Here is a 21,354-nt window from a genome sequence, read left to right as displayed (position 1 = left end):
GTAACTTTATCCTCCGTGCGTAAATTAGCTTGATATTCACTCTCTTCAACGCTTCTTTCTACATCGTCCGCCATGTTGGAGTGTTTGCTTGTCCTCCAACATGGCGGGGGGGGCGGTACCCAGTGACGTTATTGCACAGGGTCTATTGCATTGACTGTTACATGAATTGCCATTTTTGACAATCATTTCAAGTTCAAGTTTTTTTATCATAAACGTGAACATTTTCTGGTTTATTTTACTTGCTGCTTTACTCCTATCTGGCAGTAAATGGAGTATGTTTTGACTGTGTACAAAACAAGATCAGTGTTTGACAGTTTTCACCCCTTTTGTAATTTTTATAGACTTAACAAGTAATTGATTTATTGTTAAAATAATTAAGTTGCAGCCCTGCAACCCCAGAATATGAGTTTGAGCCCGAGAGCTGTGACCTGTACTAATTTAAAAATAAGACTTTGCCACGGGGCAGATAACTAGGATTTGCTGTATGGTGCTTGCAGAATTGTGGCGTATTTCTTTAACATCAATATTTATTTGTTAGCTGCAGGTTTGTTTTGGCAAATGAAGCAAATCTGGACAATCGATTTAATTTGCAAGCTTCAACAGGCGCTTAGAGAGCCTGTGACCGAACCATTAGATTCCCTAAAACACTGGTTCCTTGAGAAGAAAAGAAGTACGGCAGTGAACTGGTTGACGATTTCAGCGTTTTAAAGCTTGTCTGTAGTTGTAGAAGGCAGGAGGTAAAATGGAGCACAGCATTCATGGTTCAGGGTCGGTCCATGAGAGCAGTGTTCACTCAAAGTCCTGAATCCAGCAGGTCTAACCTACGCTGCGTGTCTTTGCAGATTTCTTTGCTGGTTTTTGGTTGGGACTCTTACGGAGTTTGAATTTGCCTTTGAGCATTTTGATGTGCTGAAGGCCGTTGAGGTGAGTCGGTTTGGGTTTGGATGCCTTGGGTGGTTTGGAGTGCTTCAGGGTGACTGTAGGAGAGGAAGGGAGGCTCTCGCCTCCTGGGCAGGCCTTGAACACATGGACGTCTTTGACCCGGCGACCTTTGAGCTCAGGAGGGTTGCCGCAGGTGGCTCGCACCTTCAGGTTGACTTTCTCGATCCACCTAGGAGCGCAAAAGTGGTGGTGTCATTAAACTAGAACCACACATGGAACCAGGACTTTAAGTTAACTGGTTTTGCTTGCTGGATTCTGCTTAAATCTTTTTTCCTTTGTACCAGCATAAACAAAAATTAGGTATCACTGTGACATAAAACCCGTTTCACTCTGCTTTGCAACATTGAAAGGATTTGATTAAAAATTAAATTTTAAACGAATCAGACAAACGGCCGAACTGTTCTGTATGTTCTAGCTGTCATACATGCGTAGTGGCAGCAGGGGGCAGTCACACATCAAAGGATTGTCGGCCAGGTTGATGACCTCCAGCGAGGTGAAGGGGTGGAGGTCAGGCACCTCCTCTAGCTTGTTCCCCTCCAGAAACAGACTCCTCAATCGTGGACCAAGACCTGCCAGAGAATTCTGGGACATCTGATGTACAACAGAAAAAAAGATCACAAAATAAACTAGTTTTTTTGTATGCACGCTTCTGAATTTATTACGGAAAACTGCTCAGTAAAATGTACACAGTCTTGAATAATCAATTATGACTGTGTACAAAATAATTCAAATGGGTGACCAGATTTTTTCCAAACATAGCAAGAATGTTCTTTGGGTGAGTGACTCCAGATGATTAATTTATAGAGCAGATCAGCGGTCAAGGTTGCTAGAACTAGTCTGTAAAACACTTTCCAGGGTACATCCTCAACAAAAGGGGTTGAGAGACTGTGAATCAGTAAATCCATTATAATCAATTGGTTTGAGTGATGTATGATGTCAAAAGCATGGCATTAAATGCCAAACACATTTTTGAGGACATCTTCACAGCCAGTCGGACTAGAGAGGCGATCCAAAGCTAGCTTCAATCAACGGAACATTTGTCATAAGATGGTGTACTTGACAACATGTCGGTAAATGTTGGTTGTTAAATGTTAATTTGAGCCTGATCAGGGTCTGATTCTTTCATTGGGCTATAAATTCCTGCTCCTTCCAGATGAATCTCTCATAAAGCCTCATGTTTATAACACTTTTTTTTTCTTCAGTGTGATAAATTGACTTTAAAGGCTTGTCTTTTTCAAAAGTCCACTTACCTTCTCCAGTCCCATGTGATCCAGATAAAGCTCTTTCAGTGATCTGTCTAAAGGTTGAAAAGCATTTGGTCCCACCCAGAGAATGGGGTTCCTCGACAGCCTCAGGTCTCTGAGGTTTTCCGCCTTACTTAGTGCCTCCGTGGGCACCACCTTCAGTTTATTTCCTCCCAGGTGGAGTGTATCCAGGTTGCTTGCCTGGTTCAGAGCTTGCGGCGACACGTGATTGATGGTGTTCGCTGTGAGGTAGAGGCTTCTAAGACCTCCGGCTCCAGTCAAGATCTCCGGTTCCAGTTTGGCAATGGAGTTGTTCTCCAAGTGAAGTGCTAGAAGGCTTGGCAGCAGTTTGAAGGCTCCTTTGGGGAAAGCAGTGAAGCGGTTTTTCTCCAGGTGGATGTAAGTCAGCTGAGGGAGACCTGTAGATTTAGATAATCTCAGTTTGGGCTTTTTGGAACTAAACATTTAGAGCAAATTAAAATGCTGTTATTGAAGGTGTTTTCACATGGACACAAAATTTGATTCTCAAAACTAGCAATCATTTGGAGACCTTTAAAGGCATCAGGGTGTAGGGTACTAAGTTCATTCTCCGACAGGTACAGGTAGATCAATCCCTTCATCCCATTGAAAGCTCCGCCCTCCAATTCCACAATCTTGCAATGCTGCAGGTGCAGGGACACAATGTTGGTGGCACCAAGAAAACTATTGCTGGGGATGTAATGGAAGTGGTTGCCTCGTAGGTCAAGGAGGCGAGTGCTGGGAGAAAAACCTCGAGGAACTTTGGTATGACCGCGATTCTCACATGAGGAGTGTTTGGTCTCAGCCTGGAGACGACAAGGAAAGTGAGGTGTTGGAAACAAAACCAGGAACCAAACACTGAGCTGTGTACAAAATAAATCACAGAATGTGGAATCCCCTGGAGTCCTTGTCCACCTTGTACCCTGCACTCACCTCGCAAACACAGTTGGCAGGACACTGGATCTTTTTATTTTCTGGCTCTTCTGTTGGTGGCGTAAGCCTGCTTGCTTCCTCAAACTCCGCCTTCAGCATGGCTTCCTGGCTCTGACAGCGCATGTCTGGGGGTTGGATGGTCTCTAGGCTCTCTCCAGAGAAAAGTGCCGGTCCGCCGCATGTCCCAATCAACTTCACCTTATTATGGATTGCCCACTCCCTGTGGCAATGTCAAAACACAGCAAGCTCAAACAATAATCAAAATAAAAGAGAAATAAAATATGATATCTGGCTTTAAAGATGGTGTCCCATTTATGCTGTGCTTTCATGAATGGAAAGTGCAGGTTATCCCGCACTTCCCTATTCTTGGCCAAGTCCTCTAACTCTTCTTGGGGGAGTCTGTGGAATTCCCAACCATCTGGGAGATACAATCCCGCCACCATATCCTCTGTTTTTCATAGAGCCTACACCCAGTTGGATATGCCTGGAAGATCTCCCTATGAGGAGATGGCCTCCTCAGCTAGGTTAGGAAAATCAGGGCCTCCTCCTGGAACCAAGCCTAGAGGTAGCTTGTCGGGTCTACAGCCATGGGACAATGTCTTGCTCAGTAGTCAGAAATCAGCTCTTAAGTTTTCATATGTTGATTTTTAGATGAGAGGAGCTCAGTTAGAAGTCATGTTATGACTGGAAATATTGCATTTCCAAGCCTAGAAGTAGAGTCTGAAGCACCTGTAATTATTGTTGTAATTTGAAAGGTTTGTCACTTGAGTGGTTTCTTACTTCCAAAAGTAAACTGGTTTATATACCCAAATTACAATCCTCCTGGATGGAAGTTGCTCTTGGAAAAATAACAGGATTACTCATGTGGTCCATAGAGGACCGTGCCATTGTTGCCCTGGATCTCCTTAAGGTCACCTGTCTCTCAAGTAGGTTGTTGACTTGGATTTCTTGATAGACACGTGAAGTGGCTTTGATTTTCCTGATAGGCTTTTTTTTTAAGTTTAGACCAGCCTTTCTTTAACTGGTCTGTGAGAATATTGGTAAAATAAGTTTTAAAATTATATCGTTTTCTAACTTAAGTGTTTTTAAAATTATATCGTTTTCTAACTTAAGTGTTTCTCAAACTTTCAAAGTGACTCAAGTCTAAATAGATAACTGCATATACAGTAGTGTTCAGAATAATAGTAGTGCTATGTGACTAAAAAGATTAATCCAGGTTTTGAGTATATTTCTTGTTACATGGGAAACAAGTTATCAACAAGACCAAGCATTCATGATATGCACACTCTTAAGGCTATGAAATTGGGCTATTAGTAAAAAAAAAAAGTAGAAAAGGGGGTGTTCACAATAATAGTAACATCTGCTGTTGACGCTACAAACTCAAAACTATTATGTTCAAACTGCTTTTTTAGCAGTCCTGTGAATCACTAAACTAGTATTTAGTTGTATAACCACAGTTCATGATTTCTTCACATCTGCGAGGCATTAATTTTGTTGGTTTGGAACCAAGATTTTGCTGGTTTACCAGTGTGCTTGGGGTCATTGTCTTGTTGAAACACCCATTTCAAGGGCATGTCCTCTTCAGCATAAGGCAACATGACCTCTTCAAGTATGTTGACATATCCAAACTGATCCATGATACCTGGTGTGTAATATATAGGCCCAACACCATAGTAGGAGAAACATGCCCATATCATGATGCTTGCACCACCATGCTTCACTGTCTTCACTGTGAACTGTGGCTTGAATTCAGAGTTTGGGGGTCGTCTCACAAACTGTGGCCCTTGAACCCAAAAAGAACACTTTTACTCTCATGAGTCCACAAAATATTCCTCCATTTCTCTTTAGGCCAGTTGATGTGTTCTTTGGCAAATTGTAACCTCTTCTGCACATGTCTTTTATTTAACAGAGGGACTTTGTGGGGGATTCTTGCAAATAAATTAGCTTCACACAGGCGTCTTCTAACTGTCACAGCACCTACAGGTAACTCCAGACTGTCGTTGATCATCCTGGAGCTGATCAATGGGTGAGTCTTTGCCATTCTGGTTATTCTTCTGTCCATTTTGATGGTTGTTTTCCGTTTTCTTCCACGCGTCTTTTTTTTTTTTTTTTTTTTTTTTTTTTTTGGTCCATTTTAAAGCATTGGAGATAATTGTAGATGAACAGCCTATAATTTTTTGCACGTGCGTATAAGTTTTCCCCCTTCTCCAATCAACTTTTTAATCAAACTACACTGTTCTTCTGAACAATGTCTTGAACGTCCCGTTTTCCTCAGGCTTTCAAAGAGAAAAGCATGTTCAACAGGTGCTGGCTTTGTCCTTACATAGGGGGCACCTGATTCACACCTGTTTGTTCCACAAAATTGATGAACTCATTGACTGAATGCCACACTACTATTATTGTGAACACCCCCTTTTCTACTTTTTTTTTTTTACTAATAGCCCAATTTCATAGACTTAAGAGTGTGCATATCATGAATGCTTGGTCTTGTTGGATTTGTGAGAATCTACTGAATCTACTGGTACCTTGTTTCCCATGTAACAATAAGAAATATACTCAAAACCTGGATTAATCTTTTTAGTCACATAGCACTACTATTATTCTGAACACTACTGTAGGTGCTGGAGTTTAAAAACCTGTCTATTAAGATTAGGTTGTGATTTGTAATGTACTGTTGGAGCGCTAAGCCAACCTATTTTTGGATATTTGGAGAGTTAGGTGGTCTGGGATTAAGTGGTCGTTGGGCTGAAAAAGTTTGAGAAACACTAGTTTAGACTGCAGAAGTTAGGTAGATGAGTGGTGAAACATCATGAACACAACAACAAGAAGTACATGCAATTTTCATTCAATTCTAGATATCTTCACCCGGGTGTCCAAGAACCTTAGATAACATAATTCAATTTTGAACAATTTTCCTCAAACTTCAGATTTTCTTATGATCAGTCGTCTTACTGGACGTTGGGATTGTCTTTCACTGCTCATGAGTCAATACGGCCTGAGATACAGCTGAAAAATGGCTTTCACTTTTTTGCAAGTCAATAAAAACTTCACAATTAGACATCACATCACAAAGGTTGTCGTGATTTTGGAGAACATATAAGAACAAACCAAACAATAACAGCAACCCTCCAGTGATCTTTGATCTCCAAGTTGCTTGTTGTGTACAACATTTTCAGTTCAAAGCACTGTGACTGTTGAGGTGATAATCTTCAAAGGACTTGCATACCTGAGTGGGCGCAGGTAGCAGTTGCAGTAGATGGGGTTGCCGGACAGATTGAGGTGAGTGAGTTTGGGCGAATCGACGGAGAAAGGCTGGATGACACGCAGCTGGTTGTGGCTGAGATCCAGGCGAGTAAGGCTGGGTGATTTTGATATAGCGGTGTTGGTCAGGTCCTGCAGGGACATATGATCCAGGAATAGGTGGGTCAGTTTAGCCATGGACACCGCCTCTTCCCCCAGGTACGTCATGGGGTTGTAGCTCAGGTCCAAGCGGGTCACTTCAGGCAGTCTGGGGCCAGAAGTGGAAGTCGGTTACAACAACAGTTTGGTTTTATTGTAGCTCTACTGTGCTTTCCTGATGTTGGTCTTGTGGATTCTGTAAATCTTCATGTTTGTGTTGTCGCACTGGGAACTAGCTCACCTGGTCATGGTCTCAGTGGGGAAGAATTGCAGCTCATTGTGGTCCAGACTGAGACGGGTAAGCGTGAAGAGGCCAGCAAATGCTTCTGTGTCCAGGTAGTTTAAAGAGTTGTAACTCAGCCGAAGCCACTTGATGTTCTGTAAACCCTGCAAGGACCAGAGATCAGCTGCAGCCATGATACCTTGTTCCCAGTACCAGTACCTCCACTGTAACCCCACCAGGAGATGACCTCTACCATTTAAAGTCCTGTTTTCAACCTCAGTTTCTCTCACCCCCGGGGCAGGCCTTGAACACGTGGACGTCTTTGACCCGGCACCCTCTGAGCTCAAGAGGTTACTGGGTCACCGAGCATCATTCTGACTGATCTGGTCCTGTAGCCACCCCCCAGCTCCCGTAGCATCAAAGAGACATTAAGTACGGCACTGGGATCAACTAAGAATTCTGCCCATGAAGCAGGACTTAGTGATTCTCCCTCTCTCTGTCGGACCTTTTCCACTACAGTAGTCGGACATAACGGACTGCTGACAAATATACATCTGACCACCAGAGTGCGCTGTGGTCTACAGAAAACTATTACCCCAGTTGCACAAGTTATCCCTCTTTTTCAAAAATAGCTACAAGCATTTGAGTAGTTTTTGTTTTAAATTGTATTTAATAATTAATCCTGACTTTTCTGCAGTTAAAATAATCAAGTCTGTCATGCTTGAGTGACAACTAGGTTGCAGTGAAGACATAGAAGCTTTCAGCCAATCAATGCATGATGTTCAGGTTTAGAAATCCTTTAACTCCAGTACTGCCTCCTCGGTGCTTAAACCATGTGGATCCAGATCCTACTTTGATAGCAGGCTCGATGATCAAGACAAAGTGATAAAAGGCATGGAGAATAGTGCCTCCTAAAGGAGAGCAACCTCTATCCTGACTGTTTGTTGTTAGCTGAGTAAGTTTTTATCATCATTGTTGGAAAATTTCCCCAGTTTCTAAATGAGCTTTTTAAAATTACTTTTGTTCTATCTACTTGTACTAGAGCCCTTGGTGAAATTTTATTGTACCTGCATTAATAGTAAATGTCCACCAGGTGGAGATACTGCTCCATTTCAAGAACCTTGGGACATAGCAACAACCAACCAGTTCCTTATAGACGTAGATGTTTGAATATGCGGTTGGCACATTCAATGTACTATAAAATGTGTATCTGATTTTCTAAAAATTCTGTCGCTACTAAATTATCAATACTCCATCAAAACAAAAAACAAACTAGAGCTGCCACTGCTCAAAGTGGTCCATCTGACAATATGAGCTCATCAGGTTTAGGTCACATATACTTAAGTGCTGTGCAAAATACGAACAGGTCAAAAAAATCATAATGGAGTTACTGCTCACAAAGAGCTGGCATAGGATTACGATTAAAGTCTCAAACAATAAACAAGACCCAAATCGTTTGATACCTGGCTCTAGTCATCATTTTTTTTTTCATTTGTTTTTCAAAAGGCATTTGAATTACAGGTGTGCGCGTGTGTGTAAACCTGAAAAGCCATGTTTGGGATGTAGACCAGCTGATTGTGTGTGAGCGAGAGCAGGTTGAGGAAGCCGAGCTGAGAGAACGCTCCCGGCTGGATCTCCTCCACACGGTTCCGGTCAATCATGAGCTGCTTTAGCGAGGACAAGCCGTCTAACGATTCCTACAGCAACGAGGGAAGGACAGAGTTCCACAAAACTGACTGTGTCCAGACGTAGTGTGTGTGTGTGTGTGTGTGTGTGTGTGTGTGTGTGTGTGTGTGTGTGTGTGTGTGTGAGAGAGAGAGTGAGACACCACCTGGTAGAGTATCTCGATGTTGTTGTTTGCCAAGTTGAGGAAGACGAGGCGCCCGAGGCCACGAAAAGCTCCCTCCTTCACCTTGTGAATGTTACAGCGCTGCAACGACAGGTGAGTCAGGTAGGGGGTGTGTCTGAACGCACCTGTGGGGAGCTCCTGGATGTTGTTGCTTCGAAGGTCCAGCTTCACTGTGATCTGGAAGGAGAAGCAGTGATTTGATCAAGCTAAAATTCTGTGTAACTGATGCAGTTTGTATTTGGTCCAATGTGATGCGGCTGAACTAGAACACGTGCAGTTGAGCTGCTGGTGAGTCAGAAATGTGACCACAGAGTTTGTCTGCTGTCTCAAATTTAAGGCAAAGTCAGTGTGTAGTAAATACTACATGTAGATGTGAAACCAGCAACAGCTCTGCAAGCTGACATTTAACCCCAATGACCTTGAACTTCACCCAAATGATTGACCTCTGAAATTGCCAGCACAATTCTGGAATCTGCTTGAGTGTGTGTGCCACGTTTGGAACACACTGGCTTAGAAATCAAGTTCAGTGCTCAGCTCTTTAAAAAAAAAAAAAAAAATCCACGGTCAACCTTCACTGACCTACTAAGGTTACAAAACGGCTAAAAGGATGGAGTAAGCTGACAGACATGACCTTGACCCCAGTGATTGACCTTTGGCAAATTTGACTGATCCTATATTTATGTGTGCCAAATTCAGTGGAAATCTGAGTGAAAAAATTAACATTTTGACCTCAATTCTGTTGATTCTTGGTAAATTTGATCTCCTAGTCAAATCCAGAACTCGCCAATGTATATATACCAGGTCTGGTGGACATTGAATGGGAATTATAATTTTGACCTTTGACCCCGATTACCCTGATCTTTGACTAAACTAACCCCTGAAGTGAATCTGGTGTCACCCTGCATGCAGACTGTAGGTTTGGTAGAAACTGATCCAAGCCCCTTGGGGGAGTTATAGCTCAAACAAATGTTTCTCAGATTACAGTATCAGTAAAGTCTAATCTTTTGTGATCGATGCAGCTGCCTTTCAAATTCTAAATCACTCAACGGTGCGAGGGACTGTGTTCCACCCTGAACCTACTGCATGCTCATACATTGTTGAAGATCTGATCTGATCAAAACTGCACCAGTTTTCACCAAAAAAATCTTATTGTTCCACAAACAGTAACTTTAGATGCTCCAAAGTGAGACATCTGCATGCACGTGTGAACGAGGAACCTCATCAACTGTTGGAGGAACTTTGGTCAGGTTCTTGTTGACGCAGGCGACAGTGAGCTGGATCTGGTCACAGACACACGGCTGTGGACATTTGGCCAGATGAACTGGTGGGATGCAGACGAGCAGCAGAGTGGCCAGCAGAACCCCCTGAGTGTCGGGGCTGAGGTGGAAGTACATCTGTTCAAGAAAAAAGTTACTTCAGATTACTGAGTGTGGTACTTTAGTATTACTAGCTGGGGTACCCGGCATTGTCCAGGTTAACCTGTTTTAGACATCCAAGTGCCAATCATTTTAATCAAAACAATTGCCCAACATTTGTTTTTGTAATGCTGATGTCTTATAAATATAATAGTTAATGGGCTAAGGTTTGTCCAGCAGAACTATGAGTATTACTCCCCAAACTAAGTGGAAATAATTTAATTTAATTAGCTTATAATGCGCCAAATCACAGCAAAAGCAGTCTCAAGGCGCCTTAAATAAAACAAGTCAACATAAAATTGAATAGATAATTAAAAATGAATAAAAAATTCAAATAAATAAAAACAAAAGAATAAAACAAAAACTATCCATAAGAAAGAGAATAAAAGGGTGATTCTTTAACTACGGGCACTATTGGCCTTGTATATGTAATTTCCACCACATCATTGCCTTACAATATAAAGCGCCTTGGGGCAACTGTTTGTTGTGATTTGGCGCTATATACATGTGCTCTGATGTCACTGTTTATCTCCATAGAAACTACCCAAACAATCTTTCATACAAACTGTTTAAAGGGACATTACAGTGTTGTGGTGGAAATTACGGCAATAGTGTGGGACAACTACATTTTGAAAAAAAATCACAAGTTGTATGACATTGAATACCCCAATTATGTTTTGATTATTTTACTGATATTCAGAAATATTTTAAAACATTAGAAAAAACATTTCTTTACCATTCATTTTTATCATTGAACACCATAACTCTGGGTGTGGGACAAGCACAAAACAGCAATATTTGCATATAATGATGCTGGAAAAAGTCATCAGACTACTAGAACAAATTTCTTAACACACTTTCATTGTAAAGATAACTATAAAAGTGTGACATTTCCCCTTTTTTCCGTTTTTCATACAATATGATCAAAGGACATAGTAAGTGCCCGTAGTCTAAGAATCACCCAAAAAATAGGTTTTGAGTCTTGACTTAAAAATGTCCACAGACTCAAACTGCCTCACGGTCGCAGGAAGACTGTTCCACAGGGTGGGTGCATGATACGAAAAGGCTCTTTGACCTGCTGACTTCTTCTTCACCCTGGGAACACAGAAGTCCCGCATCCTGCAACCGCAAAGCCCGGGCCGGCACGTAGAGTTCCACCAGGTCACCCAGATAAGATGGTGCCAGTCCATGAACGACCTTATAAGTGGTTGGCTCACTGTGGTATTGTATCACTTCCTGTTCCGGAGCACAGCTGTGTTTTGCTGTATCTGTTAGCTGTTTAATCTGCGCAGTTACATTGATCTAGTTAACTAGATAACGATTTGTTTCACAGTGTAATCTTCACGTGCCTTAACTAAAGCACTCCCTCTGCTGAATCACCTCTAAATTATTTACACATTATTCACTTTGTGTGTTTTTAGGAATCTGCTAGCTTAGCGCAGCTACTAGCTCTTAGCCGGTTTAGTATGGCGGCTTCTCCTGTCTCTCCTGCACTCTTCTGCTGTGGGTGTGAAATGTTTAGTTATTCCTCGGCCTCCTTTAGCAGTAACGGTACTTGTAATAAGTGTAGCTTATTCGTAGCTTTGGAGGCCAGGCTGGGCGAATTGGAGACTCGGCTCCGCACCGTGAAAAATTCTACAGCTAGCCAGGCCCCTGTAGTGGGTGCGGACCAAGGTAGCTTAGCCGCCGTTAGTTTCCCTCTGGCAGATCCCGAGCAGCCGGGAAATCAGGCCGACTGGGTGACTGTGAGGACGAAGCGTAGTCCTAAACAGAAGACCCGTGTACACCGCCAACCCGTTCACATTTCTAACCGTTTTTCCCCACTCGACGACACACCCGCCGAGGATCAAACTCTGGTTATTGGCGACTCTGTTTTGAGAAATGTGAAGTTAGCGACACCAGCAACCATAGTCAATTGTCTTCCGGAGGCCAGAGCAGGCGACATTGAAGGAAATTTGAAACTGCTGGCTAAGGCTAAGCGTAAATTTGGTAAGATTGTAATTCACGTCGGCAGTAATGACACCCGGTTACGCCAATCGGAGGTCACTAAAATTAACATTGAATCGGTGTGTAACTTTGCAAAAACAATGTCGGACTCTGTAGTTTTCTATGGGCCCCTCCCCAATCGGACCGGGAGTGACATGTTTAGCCGCATGTTCTCCTTGAATTGCTGGCTGTCTGAGTGGTGTCCCAAAAATGAGGCGGGCTTCATAGATAATTGGCAAAGCTTCTGGGGAAAACCTGGTCTTGTTAGGAGAGACGGCATCCATCCCACTTTGGATGGAGCAGCTCTCATTTCTAGAAATCTGGCCAGTTTTCTTAAATCCTCCAAACCGTGACTATCCAGGGTTGGGACCAGGAAGCAGAGTTGTAGTCTTACACACCTCTGCAGCTTCTCTCCCCCTGCCATCCCCTCATTACCCCATCCCCGTAGAGACGGTGCCTGCTCCCAGACCACCAATAACCAGCAAAAATCTATTTAAGCATAAAAATTCAAAAAGAAAAAATAATATAGCACCTTCAACTGCACCACAGGCTAAAACAGTTAAATGTGGTCTATTAAACATTAGATCTCTCTTTTCTAAGTCCCTGTTAGTAAATGATATAATAATTGATCAACATATTGATTTATTCTGCCTTACAGAAACCTGGTTACAGCACGATGAATATGTTAGTTTAAATGAGTCAACACCCCGAGTCACACTAACTGCCAGAACGCTCGTAGCACGGGCCGAGGCGGAGGATTAGCAGCAATCTTCCACTCCAGCTTATTAATTAATCAAAAACCCAGACAGAGCTTTAATTCATTTGAAAGCTTGACTCTTAGTCTTGTCCATCCAAATTGGAAGTCCCAAAAACCAGTTTTATTTGTTGTTATCTATCGTCCACCTGGTCGTTACTGTGAGTTTCTCTGTGAATTTTCGGACCTTTTGTCTGACTTAGTGCTTAGCTCAGATAAGATAATTCTAGTGGGCGATTTTAACATCCACACAGATGCTGAGAATGACAGCCTCAACACTGCATTTAATCTATTGTTAGACTCAACTGGCTTTGCTCAAAATGTAAATGAGTCCACCCACCACTTTATCATACCTTAGATCTTGTTCTGACTTATAGTATGGAAATTGAAGACTTAACAGTATTCCCTGAAAACCCCCTTCTGTAACATTTACATTTACTCTGATGGACTACCCAGCAGTGGGGAATAAGTTTCATTACAGTAGAAGTCTTTCAGAAAGCGCTGTAACTAGGTTTAAGGATATGATTCCTTCTTTATGTTCTCCAATGCCATATACCAACACAGGGCAGAGTAGCTACCTAAATTCTGTGAGTGAGATAGATTATCTTGTCAATAGTTTTATATCCTCATTGAGGACAACTTTGGATGCTGTAGCTCCTCTGAAAAAGAGAGCTTTAAATCAGAAGTGCCTGACTCTGTGGTATAACTCACAAACTCGCAGCTTAAAGCACATAACCCGTAAGTTGGAGAGGAAATGGCGTCTCACTAATTTAGAAGATCTTCACTTAGCCTGGAAAAAGAGTCTGTTGCTCTATAAAAAAAAAAGCCCTCCGTAAAGCTAGGACATCTTACTACTCATCACTAATTGAAGAAAATAAGAACAACCCCAGGTTTCTTTACAGCACTGTAGCCAGGCTGACAAAGAGTCAGAGCTCTATTGAGCCGAGTATTCCTTTAACATTAACTAGTAATGACTTCATGACTTTCTTTGCTAATAAAATTTTAACTATTAGAGAAAAAAATCACTCATAACCATCCCAAAGACGAATCGTTATCTTTGGCTGCTTTCAGTGATGCCGGTATTTGGTTAGACTCTTTCTCTCCGATTGTTCTGTCTGAGTTATTTTCATTAGTTACTTCATCCAAACCATCAACATGTCTATTAGACCCCATTCCTACCAGGCTGCTCAAGGAAGCCCTACCATTAATTAATGCTTCAATCTTAAATATGATCAATCTGTCTTTATTAGTTGGCGATGTACCACAGGCTTTTAAGGTGGCAGTAATTAAACCATTACTTAAAAAGCCATCACTTGACCCAGCTATCTTAGCTAATTATAGGCCAGTCTCCAACTTTCCTTTTCTCTCAGAAATTCTTGAAAGGGTAGTTGTAAAACAGCTAACTGATCATCTGCAGAGGAATGGTCTATTTGAAGAGTTTCAGTCAGGGTTTAGAATTCATCATAGTACAGAAACAGCATTAGTGAAGGTTACAAATGATCTTCTTATGGCCTCAGACAGTGGACTCATCTCTATGCTTGTTCTGTTAGACCTCAGTGCTGCTTTTGATACTGTTGACCATAAAACTTTATTACAGAGATTAGAGCATGCCATAGGTATTAAAGGCACTGCGCTGCGGTGGTTTGAATCATATTTATCTAATAGATTACAATTTGTTCATGTAAATGGGGAATCTTCTTCACAGACTAAGGTTAATTATGGAGTTCCACAATGTTCTGTGCTAGGACCAATTTTATTCACTTTATACATGCTTTCCTTAGGCAGTATTATTAGACAGCATTGCTTAAATTTTCATTGTTATGCAGATGATACCCAGCTTTATCTATCCATGAAGCCAGAGGACACACACCAATTAGCTAAACTGCAGAATTGTCTTACAGACATAGACATGGATGACCTCTAATTTCCTGCTTTTAAACTCAGATAAAACCGAAGTTATTGTACTTGGCCCCACAAATCTTAGAAACATGGTGTCTAACCAGATCCTTACTCTGGATGGCATTACCCTGACCTCTAGTAATACTGTGAGAAATCTTGGAGTCATTTTTTATCAAGATATGTCATTCAATGCGCATATTAAACAAATATGTAGGACTGCTTTTTTGCATTTGCGCAATATCTCTAAAATTAGAAAGGTCTTGTCTCAGAGTGATGCTGAAAAACTAATTCATGCATTTATTTTCTCTAGGCTGGACTATTGTAATTCATTATTATCAGGTTGTCCTAAAAGTTCCCTGAAAAGCCTTCAGTTAATTCAAAATGCTGCAGCTAGAGTACTGACGGGGACTAGAAGGGGAGAGCATATCTCACCCATATTGGCCTCTCTTCATTGGCTTCCTGTTAATTCTAGAATAGAATTTAAAATTCTTCTTCTTACTTATAAGGTTTTGAATAGTCAGGTCCCATCTTATATCACCCCAATAGAGCGCTTCGCTCTCAGAATGCAGGCTTACTTGTAGTTCCTAGGGTTTGTAAGAGTAGAATGGGAGGCAGAGCCTTCAGCTTTCAGGCTCCTCTCCTCTGGACCAGCTCCCAGTTCGGATCAGGGAGACAGACACCCTCTCTACTTTTAAGATTAGGCTTAAAACTTTCCTTTTTGCGAAAGCTTATAGTTAGGGTTGGATCAGGTGACCCTGAACCATCCCTTAGTTATGCTGCTATAGACTTAGACTGCTGGGGGGTTCCCATGATGCACTGAGTGTTTCCTTCTCTTTTTGTTCTGTATGCACCACTCTGCATTTAATCATTAGTGATTGATCTCTGCTCCCCTCCACAACATGTCTTTTTCCTGGTTCTCTCCCTCAGCCCCAACCAGTCCCAGCAGAAGACTGCCCCTCCCTGAGCCTGGTTCTGCTGGAGGTTTCTTCCTGTTAAAAGGGAGTTTTTCCTTCCCACTGTCGCCAAGTGCTTGCTCACAGGGGGTCGTTTTGACCGTTGGGGTTTTTCCGTAATTATTGTATGGCCTTGCCTTACAATATAAAGCGCCTTGGGGCAACTGTTTGTTATGATTTGGCGCTATATAAATAAAATTGATTTGATTTGATAAGTCAATAACAAAACCTTAATCTGCTCTCACAGAGACAGGGAGCCATTATACAAGACACACTGAGAACGACTGGACAGATATGACGTCAACCAGGCAAGGGCACTTCCAGTAATCCCAAAAAAATTCTCCAACCATGTGAGCAAAATATGATGATCCACGGTATCAAATGCAGCACTGACATCTAACAACACCAGAACCGTAGTGGTGTCTGAGTCCATTGCTCGCAGAAGATCATTCACAACTTTAGTGAGCGCTTTCTCTGTGGAGTGATATTTCCTAAAAGCAGACTGCAGTGGCTCAAAAAGATCATTCTCAGTGAGGTGAAATAATTGGTTAAAAGACAAACACATTTTAAGTCCTTCATGCAGACTTTGTTTTGCAATCAAATTTATAACAAAATTACACACAAAAGGTAGGTAACAGTAAATGTCAATATCAATGAATCAAAATTGAGGTAGTGGTGTATTTCACTGTTTTTACATTGCAATTTTACAAAAAAAAAATGAATGTATTCAGACAGGAAGGCAAACTGGGTTGTACCGGACAGTCAGGTGCTTAACCGTTGAGAACATAAAGTAGCTGAAGGAAGGGATTAAATAAACAGAGATGGCCAACACATATACAGGGCTGGAAATTTGAATCTGCCTGGTCACACCCGCAGCCGGGTATTTTGGGGGTAATTTTCAGTTCAACTTTTAAAAAAATGGTACCAGTTTGTTCCCCATGTCATGAGTATTCAGAATATGTATAGTTTTTAGGGCTACATATTATAGTTTGGGAGTTTATCCCGGACAGACAGACGTAGCCCTTTATGTATATACAAGTAGATTAGTATTTTTTTTGCTCCAGTGGGTTTGCATTTTAGTCACCAAACCAGCAAATATCAAAAATTACAACTTCATTTCCATGACACTGGTCAGGTCTGAGAGCGTGCAAGCGAGCCTACAGAACCACCTTTTGGGGCTGGATAACAAACAGTGGCAGACTGGTGGTTCATCTCTACGGGTGACTGGTGGCGATAGACCAAATGGATCAGTGACCAGCTACAGTTCCCACTCTCACAACCACACAAGAAGCACTCGGACCTTAAAGATTTGGCATTGCCATTCTGCAAAAGTATTGGCATTGCCAAACACCTGTGTCCACTGACTTTCTGATTCCATAAGCTCTTCCCCGGCCTGGAACTCAGACACAAATGCCACTGCTGAGACACTTCACAATGGCTGAGTCCAGAAAGTGACTGAAAGCCTGGATTTCAGTCTTGATCCAGGGACTTTATTATTTTCTTCAATAATGTTACGGCAAAAGTATGTACAGTAATGTTCAGAATAATACTAGTGCTATGTGACTAAAAAGATTAATCCAGGTTTTGAGTATATTTCTTATTGTTACATGGGAAACAAGGTACCAGTAGATCCAGTAGATTCTCACAAATCCAACAAGACCAAGCATTCATGATATTCACACTCTTAAGGCTATGAAATTGGGCTATTAGTAAAAAAAAAAAAAAAAAATAGAAAAGGGGGTGTTCACAATAATAGTCGCATCTGCTGTTGACGCTACAAACTCAAAACTGTTATGTTCAAACTGCTTTTTTAGCAATCCTGTGAATCACTAAACTAGTATTTAGTTGTATAACCACAGTTTTTCATGATTTCTTCACATCTGCGAGGCATTAATTTTGTTGGTTTGGAACCAAGATTTTGCTGGTTTACTAGTGTGCTTGGGGTCATTGTCTTTTTGAAACACCCATTTCAAGGGCATGTCCTCTTCAGCATAAGGCAACATGACCTCTTCAAGTATTTTGACATATCCAAACTGATCCATGATACCTGGTATGCGATATATAGGCCCAACACCATAGTAGGAGAAACATGCCCATATCATGATGCTTGCACCACCATGCTTCTCTGTCTTCACTGTGAACTGTGGCTTGAATTCAGAGTTTGGGGGTCGTCTCACAAACTGTCTGTGGCCTTTGGACCCAAAAAGAACAATTTTACTCTCATCAGTCCACAAAATATTCCTCCATTTCTCTTTAGGCCAGTTGATGTGTTCTTTGGCAAATTGTAACCTCTTCTGCACGTCTTTTATTTAACAGAGGGACTTTGCAGGGGATTCTTGCAAATAAATTAGTTTCACACAGGTGTCTTCTAACTGACACAGCACTTACGGGTAACTCCAGACTGTCTTTGATCATCCTGGAGCTGATCAATGGATGAGCCTTTGCCATTCTGGTTATTCTTCTATCCGTTTTGATGGTTGTTTTCCATTTTCTTCCATGAGTCTCTGGTTTTTTTTTTTTTTTTTTTTGGTCCATTTTAAAGCATTGGAGATCATTGTAGATGAACAGCCTATAATTTTTTTGCACCTGCGTATAGGTTTTCCCCTCTCCAATCAACTTTTTAATCAAACTACGCTGTTCTTCTGAACAATCTCTTGAATGTCCCATTTTCCTCAGGCTTTCAAAGAGAAAAGCATGTTCAACAGGTGCTGGCTTCATCCTTAAATAGGGGCACCTGGTTCACACCTGTTTGTTCCACAAAACTGACAAACTCACTAACTGAATGCCACACTACTATTATTGTGAACACCACCGTTTCTACTTTTTTTTTTTTACCAATAGCCCAATTTCATAGCCTTAAGAGTGTGCATATCATGAATGCTTGGTCTTGTTGGATATGTGAGAATCTACTGAATCTACTGGTACCTTGTTTCCCATGTAACAATAAGAAATATACTCAAAACCTGGATTAATCTTTTTAGTCACATAGCACTATTATTCTGAACACTACTGTAAAAATATCAGGCAGTGTCACGAGAAAAACTTTATATAAACAGTTTATATTGCATTACTGGGCAATTCTACATTAATGGAAGTAACCACACTGTAGCTTACCATCAAAAAATTTGTTCAGATTGTAGTTCTGTTACCATAGAATTATCCTCCCACAGCTGATATATGAATTGTAAATTGGGATCAGTGTAATCAAGATCCAGTCGCTCTGGAAGTTAATAATACTGAATTAGACAGTTTTGCTCCATCCACAGTTCTGAATGTTGATGACTATTTTTAAACAATGTATTTTAAGTTTCAAGGGTCAAATGGGGAAACACAGATGAGGTCTGTCTCCTCTGACCCCTACAAACACGTCTGTCACATTTAATCAGAAATCCAGTCTCACTGAAGCTGTTTATCTGAGAAATATCTTTTATTGTGTTCTTTTGGGGATTAGTGTCGTTTTAGTCGGCTCGAGCTTGCTTAGTCCTCACTGGAATGCATTAAAACCACATTCCCATGTGGGATCAACAGTCTTGGTCTGCAGGAATGGTCGTGAAAATCCTCCAGCTCCAGACTCCAGGCTGGATGTTGACAGAGTGCCGTCGCTCTCTACAAAAAACTGAAACACCAAAGGACTCAAGTGAGCCCAAAAAATCCCAGCATACACCATGGTTTGATGAAAGAAGCTACAAAGGTATGTTCAGACTTCATGTTCATGACTTGAAATGATCTCTTGACACTCGAATAGTGTTTGCATCATAGAATTCCCAGAATGCTGCCCTCAGTTTGAATTGTGACCATTCAGTTAACACTGCAGGAGTAACCAGCTGAATGTAGCTTCTCAGTGAACCTTGCTTCAGTCCAAAGACCCGCTGAGCAGACAGGCGCAAAGAAACTAGAGAAGGAATTTCCTCAGGTTGGACTGTTTGTTCCCCTGGGATCAGTTCTGCAGACCGCAGAGGAGCCGGCGAGCCGACTGGGCACAAAGACGGACACTGTCTTTCCACGCTGGGGTTGAGCCAAAATGTTTCTCCTGAGAAATACTGGCCTCTGTCCAGGGAAGACGGCTCTCCGTAGAGCTACACAACCTGTTTTCATTCATGCAACTAAAATCTGCATCCCTACAAACAAGCAAACTCCAGATTCACTGACTGATGAGTTTTAGTTGGATTAGGAATCATAAATCAGTCAGTTACTGCACATAACAAAGAGCCAGATTATTTAATTTTTAAAAACGTGACCAGAATTTTGAAGTTGATTTTATAATGTGCTGGAAGCCAGTGAGTTGACTTTGTTACTGAAAAATCTGCTTCATAGACATTTACACAAAATCCTTCCTATTGATTGTGCTACAGTCATAAAATATTGATTTCTTGCTCTGACTTCATTAAATTATCTGTGACACCATTCATGCAAAATCCTTTCAGAACACTGCACATTAAATGGCAGAGGTTCAAGTACTGAACCTTGTGGAACCCCTTAACAGGGTATCGGTTCAATTTATGTAAATTGACTTAAAATTTCAGATGGAACTGTACAAGTGCAGTTTGAGGAAACCCAGCTATCAACATGAAAAAAAATTTGCTTATACTTTGTCTTATATTGTGTTTTTTGTAACATCTCACAAATAAAGTGAATTATTGTTATCATAAATATGGTTCAACCAAATAAGATGTTTAAATCTTATCAAAATATGTCATACAATGTGATTTAAAAAAAAAAAATAATTCTTCAAACCACTGTTGATCAAAAGGTCAATAATATATATTGAGAACTTGCCATTTCAGTGCAGTGCTCAGCTAAATCAAGATGCATTATGTAAACAGACAATAAAATGTCAATATTTTTGTCCAAATTGTGAAATACTGGTTAGTTGGAAAACGTGGTAGGAATAAATAAAAGTTTCTTATTACTCATTATTGAGCACGTAATTTGTAATATTTAAATTATTTTTACTATTATTTATATTGAACTGTTAACTGGCTATCATTTTCTCGTGTGTGTTTTTATAGCTTTTGAGACTTCTTTCATTTTCCATGTGCAAGAATGTGAAATTATTTGTAAAGGGATGGATGTTTTTTTTTTTTTTTTAAAAGCAATAGAAACTGTTGTGCTGTATTTGGATTGTTACTTGACCCGTGTTTGCTCAGTTTCTGACGTAAATATAAAACTACTAGTCAAGTCTCATCAGATTAGATGCAGCTATGGTGTTTTTTTTTTAAATATATTTATATTTTGGCTATTACAAAAACAATATCTCAAATTCAGTTCAGGTTCTTTGTGTCCATGTTATCTGTCACACATTGTAAGTGAATAAATTTGCAGTATTTAAAAATGGAATTTCTATCTTATTTGTGTAAAAGCAGAAGCGACTCACTGTGGTTCTGTTGTGGTTCAGTCCGGGTCTCTGCTCTCTCATCCAAAACTAAAACCTGACCTTCATGACTCCTGCACCTCCTCCTGCTCCTCCTGCAGGCTGCTGCTCCTTGCTCCTCAACCTCTTAAAGGAACAGTTCACCCCACAGTGATCTCAATATTGCTTACAGTATTTTCCCATCATGTCAGTTTCTATCACCGATGTGAGAATGTAAAGACTAAAATGACCATATGTTGATATCTATTCTGCAGCTTTGTGCTCAAACACATTCTCAAGAGGCAGACAGGAGGGGATGCAAAGTTTGAGTCAGAACTTGGTGAATCCCAGTTTAGTTTTGTGCAAAAATAATTAAGAGGCCAAATGTA

General features: G+C 41.0%; 1 protein-coding gene across 1 annotated transcript; it reads right to left on the bottom strand.

The window, feature by feature from the left end:
- Window positions 1-687: 687 nt before the first annotated feature.
- On the bottom strand, window positions 688-21,025 carry chadlb (chondroadherin-like b). Its single transcript, XM_034194743.1, has 11 exons — window positions 20,990-21,025; window positions 9,826-10,002; window positions 8,591-8,785; window positions 8,301-8,456; window positions 6,778-6,923; window positions 6,364-6,645; window positions 3,138-3,357; window positions 2,737-3,010; window positions 2,193-2,605; window positions 1,367-1,533; window positions 688-1,111 (listed from the first exon to the last, which is right to left on the bottom strand). Exons 2-11 carry the CDS (start codon window positions 10,000-10,002, stop codon window positions 817-819), a joined length of 2,325 nt encoding a protein of 774 aa, XP_034050634.1. The 5' UTR covers window positions 20,990-21,025; the 3' UTR covers window positions 688-816.
- Between the last annotated feature and the right edge of the window lie 329 nt (window positions 21,026-21,354).

Source organism: Thalassophryne amazonica, chromosome 18, assembly GCF_902500255.1.
Source record: "Thalassophryne amazonica chromosome 18, fThaAma1.1, whole genome shotgun sequence".
NCBI classification, from domain to species: Eukaryota; Metazoa; Chordata; class Actinopteri; order Batrachoidiformes; family Batrachoididae; genus Thalassophryne; species Thalassophryne amazonica.
The sequence above is the reverse complement of the archived record's forward strand: the minus strand, read 5'-3'. Positions and strand labels throughout refer to the sequence as shown.

What these genes read in the sequence shown, in the direction of transcription:
- chadlb (XM_034194743.1), bottom strand. Translation starts at nt 10,002, where the DNA reads ATGTACTTCCACCTCAGCCCCGACACTCAGGGGGTTCTGCTGGCCACT. An exon ending in TTCCTCCAACAGTTGATGAG is followed by an intron (nt 8,786 to 9,825) that starts GTTCCTCGTTCA and finishes TTCTCCTTCCAG; the next exon opens with ATCACAGTGAAGCTGGACCT. An exon ending in ACATCGAGATACTCTACCAG is followed by an intron (nt 8,457 to 8,590) that starts GTGGTGTCTCAC and finishes TCGTTGCTGTAG; the next exon opens with GAATCGTTAGACGGCTTGTC.